The following is a 4,915-nucleotide window of genomic DNA, read 5'->3' as shown; positions in this document are numbered from 1 at the left end:
CAATAATTTATTACAACCAATGACATTACTCCATTCCTCCAAATGACACTCTCTTTTAATTTTTTCAATTATCTCTTTTCTAACATTTCTATTACCCATTGGTTTTTCCCTCCGACCTTTCAAATCAAGACACCCTTTCAACTTGCTGAATGACATCGATTTCTTAACTCTGTACTTCACTTTTCATTTTTCTCCTTCTATCTCTGAAGTGAAAACCCAGAGCCTCCGACCCCGGCTTCCTCGTCCGGAAATCATCATCGTTGCACCCAGAAATCATCATCCTTTCACCTCTGATAAGCTATCGATTTCCTAAATGTCTTCCTTCCGTTTTTCGATTCCTCCAAATTGTTAACTATGTTTTGTTGTTATCAACTATGAAAGTTTTAGTTTTTTTGTTAAAAGTGTTGCTTTTACCATAGAAGTTCATTTTTTTTGGTTGGATATTCAAAGTTTTGAGCTTTCTTTCAACCGGGTTCGATTTAGGGTATGTTTTCGTTCTGTTTATGTGGAGTCCATAAGAAATATCATGTTTTTTTTATAATATTAACTATGTTTTTCACTTATCAGCTATGAATGATTCAGTTTTTATGTTAAAAGTGTACCTTTTACCATACAAAATCAACACAGAATTGGGTTAGGTATTAACAAATTTGAGGTTTCATTAGTTGCTTAACTATGTTTTTGTTGTTATCAACTACGAAAGGTTCGGTTTTTTTGTTCGTTCTGTTTATGTGGAGTCCTTAAGAAAGTTAATATTTTTTATGTTAAAAGTGTTTCTTTACCGATCAAATTATTGAGAATTGGGTTGGGCATTAACACTTTTGAGGTTTGGTTTGTTGGTATATTGTGAAACAAAAGGTTATGCTATCAACGTTTCCCAGAACAAATGCTTCTTTATTTGTATTTTCGTATTTTTACATCCTTCCGTTTTCTTAACAACTTGGCTTAATATGTTATTTGTATTTTTACATCATATTAGTGGTAAGTTATAGCAATAGCTTACCTTATTTAATGTTGTTTTTCAATGCAGTTTGGTTGGTGCTACTGTGATTGTTATCGGGTTTTATTCTGTACTGTGGGGGAAATCCAAAGATATTGAAGCGAAAAGCTTGGAATCAAGAGGCAACAGGCCCCCCTTTTGAAGGAAAACAGCAGCGAAGACATTTACAGGTGTTAGTTCATTTAAAAAGATGATGAAATTCTGCCAAGTTAGACAGCTTCTATTTTCTTGCTCCGAGTAAGGGATACAACTCTGACTTTGAGAAGTATATCTTTTTCTCTTTTAATGCTGCACGGATAGTTTCCCAATGAAAGTTATAGGTCAAATCATCAAGGATTATCTGATTGTAAATGGTTTTTTTAAACACGATTTATAGTAATAGAAAATAATGTTGTCATTTGATTCATATAGCTGACAACTCAACAATATAGTGATAAAATTCTTGAATATTGTTAAACCATCTAGCTCTTCTCCAAAAACAAAGAAGACTAAAGGTATGACAGACCATACATATTGAATATTTGTGTGGTTTTCTTCAATGTCCTTATTCAATGCCCTTAATTAATGTGTTTGAAGATTAACTTGTTGTTATCCTAGTACTAGGCTCCTCCTTTACAATTTTATGTTACTATAGTTATACATAGCTGTGTGATTTGTATCTCACTGTTTGGGTAATTATCCTTATGAATTGAATATAGCTATGTATAAAATAGTTATTGGTTCAAGTGGCAGGGGAAACATTTCTCATGCTTGAATATTGAATGTGTCTTTTCAAACTCAGAATATTGTATGGTCTTGTAACAATTTTTGTGCTTCAATTTCTCTTCAAGTGGGGCAAGCTTCCTGTCCTTAGGTCCTGCCCAAGGGAGTTGGTGTTTTCTGTTTGCATCAACTGTTCTTTTTGTTGTGTTCAAATTTCTTATGAAAATTTCATCTGCAACAGATGCAATAACTTATTTACTAATAGTAAAACCTAAAAGACTAATAGAAAAGTGTTGTAATTCATATTTCATTTGTTTGTACTGAATTTTTAATGCATTAAATTTTATATAACTGCTTCCTATAATAGTTAAGTGATCCTGCCAGGTTTGAACATTTATAAAACTGAATCTTCTGTATTTTAGATTTAAGAAACAACTTATATTGATAATGTATTTCATGTATTTATTGAAAAACATGTAAATTATTGTTTTAATATTATTAATTTATTATATGTTGAACTTGTAGATATTTACAGACACGTCACCATATAAAAAAGAGACAATCGACCATATTCGTCAACTTTGGGCTCAAATATTTTTGCAAATGGTTGAAAATCAAAAGGTTGAGGAGGAAAATCTACAACATCAAATGCAAATGATTGAAGAGGATAAAGACATAGAAATGTTGCCAAAACAAAAGTCAAAGAAGAAGAAGAAGAAGAAAACTTATATATGAAGAAAGTGTTATGACTTAGTTAAATTATGATTTTTATGTGTATGATTTTATAGTACTTGAAATATTATGACCGTACATGATTTTGTATACTTTTTGGTTAATATTAAAAATATTATGACTTAGTTAAAACTAGTACTTCTACACGTGCAACGCACGGGACAAATTTTTGATAGATATTTTATGTTTATAATAAAAATATTAATGTTTAAAATTAAAAAAAAAACTATATATTTAACAATACTTCAATTCTCAAACAAAATTATGAAAAGAAACTTCTTGAGTTGGAATATGAGAAAAATATTTACTGGGAGAATTAAAGAACTCAAATCCATCTCTGGTAATAGCATTCACAAACTACAAGAAGAATATAAATTCTTCTTTTAGTTTGTAGCCACTCTGTCAAAAAGTATAAAAGTTGAAGATCCACTCACATCAGCAACTTGAACATGTATCCTAATTCTGCACACAGGTAAAGAATACAAATTACAATGGAATGCAAACTAATAAAAAATAAAGCAAATAATTATTACGATACCTTGGATTCGCTGGAAGAACATCGACGCAACTTTCACAAAAATACAAATCTCTACTTTTTGTACGTACACTCCTTGAACATTTAGTACATGCTTGATAATACCATTTCTTTGTGTGGTCGAAGTCAATTGTTTTGGCAAGAACAACAACAGTAGAAACCTAATGTGCAAATACACATATATAAAACAATAATTGATTAAATATATGTATCTAAATGAAGAAATTGGATTTATACATATAAATTTAAAAAAAAAGATTATTACCTTAGGACATTGAAGAACTTCAAAAATAGTCATTTTCGGATGTTTAAGAAAATCATCCATTGAAACATTGTTGCTTTGGCTAGATACATAACTAATCATTTGGTTTAGTGACTTATTTCCATTCTCCAACCTAACAACATAAAATTAACATAAAATATAAATCCAAATAAATAATGAAACAGACAACAAAGCAACGAAACATACTAAAAAGAAATGTAGGCATATTATTGAACTTACTTCTCTTTGTATTCAAGAGACTCATTTAGATTGCTATTAATAAAGATTCTTGTACCATTAAAGGCATTTGATATGCCATGAATTGCTGGAAAAATATTTAGATATTATTTTGTTAGTATCGTTTGTAAATAGTATAGCTTCAAAAAATATAATCTATTAAAATATAAGTCACTTACATTGAAAAATTTTAGGCTTACACAACTGTAAAATGACTATTACAGACTTATCATAACCATTATCAGTTAAATAAGTGTGCATCTGTTCAGCATGTTCAGCCCACAAAGTACAATCCACATTATTTCCTCTGTATTGATGATACAAATAAAACAACAATTTTAGTCAATTAATATATGAGTGTTATTGTATAATATAAACTTAATAATATAAACATAATAATAATCATAATAATGAAATGATAGTGCAAAATTTTACTCCAAATCTTCCAACACAATATCTAACAGTTTAACTCTAATTCCACTTCATATTGGGAAAATAACAAAAAAACTAAATAACATATGACAGATAATAAACAACAATTCTAACACACTTTTTCATCAATCAAAATCATTTCTAAGCTGGTAATAGTATTGTGGTCATTCCAAGAATGAACTTTCCACAAACTTCGTATACGAACTTTAATCTGCCAGATCAGTTTTGGAGGAACGGTGTCAGAAATCACACTGAGACAAAGAGTCATTATGCATAAATCGCAAAAGAAAAAAAAAATAAAACTAATAATTGAAACAGACGAAGCCAAACCATGAAAATATACTTGAAGAAAGACTCGTGAGTTAATAACACTCGTGAATATCAAGGAGAAAGATAGAATATTGAGCAATTTCTTTGTAACACTCGTGAGTTATTGGAGGATCTGGTGTCAGTTAGAATATGGAGCAATTTCTTTGAAAGAAATGTAAAAAACTAGTTCAGAGTGAATATCAAGGAGAAAGATAGGAGGAATAGTTGGGCAATGGCGTGTCATGCTCTTTGGACCTGGAGGAACAAAGAGGAACATGATGAGGATTTCAAAAAACCGTTTGATACCGGAAATTGCATTCAAATAAGGAGAGAGTATGAGGCAGCCATCAAGTTGAATATTAAAACCAATTGTAGGAGCAGTATCATGAGGAAAATTGGATGGATTCCTTCTGATTTAAATTTTGTTAAGCTTAATGTTGATGGAGCTTGCTAGTCTAATTCTGTTGTAGGCTGTGGCGGAGTAATTTGTAATAACTCCGAGAATTGGATTGCGGGTTTTTTTAAAGCATTATGGTGTTGTAACATTTTAATAGCAGAGCTTTGGGGAGTAGCTGAAGGTTTGATTCTTACTAAACAGCTGGGGGTAAGCAAGGTTTTAACTAATGTAGATTCTTCGGATGTCGTTCAAGGGATTGAAAAAGGCTCTACTAGAAAAGGTGAAGGAGTTGCACTCCTCAAAAGGATT

At 30.7% G+C, this 4,915-nt stretch overlaps 1 protein-coding gene across 1 annotated transcript; it reads right to left on the bottom strand.

Moving 5' to 3' along the window:
* Nucleotides 1-2,817: 2,817 nt before the first annotated feature.
* LOC131627280 (uncharacterized) lies at nt 2,818-4,168 on the bottom strand. Its single transcript, XM_058898120.1, has 6 exons — nt 4,017-4,168; nt 3,648-3,775; nt 3,472-3,556; nt 3,235-3,364; nt 2,973-3,130; nt 2,818-2,896 (listed from the first exon to the last, which is right to left on the bottom strand). The coding sequence occupies exons 1-6, from the start codon at nt 4,166-4,168 to the stop codon at nt 2,818-2,820; spliced, it is 732 nt and encodes a 243-aa protein (XP_058754103.1).
* Between the last annotated feature and the right edge of the window lie 747 nt (nt 4,169-4,915).

Source organism: Vicia villosa, unplaced genomic scaffold (genome assembly GCF_029867415.1).
Source record: "Vicia villosa cultivar HV-30 ecotype Madison, WI unplaced genomic scaffold, Vvil1.0 ctg.000353F_1_1, whole genome shotgun sequence".
Classification (NCBI taxonomy): Eukaryota; Viridiplantae; Streptophyta; class Magnoliopsida; order Fabales; family Fabaceae; genus Vicia; species Vicia villosa.
Note: the sequence above shows the minus strand (reverse complement) of the source record. Positions and strands in the feature narration are given on the sequence as shown.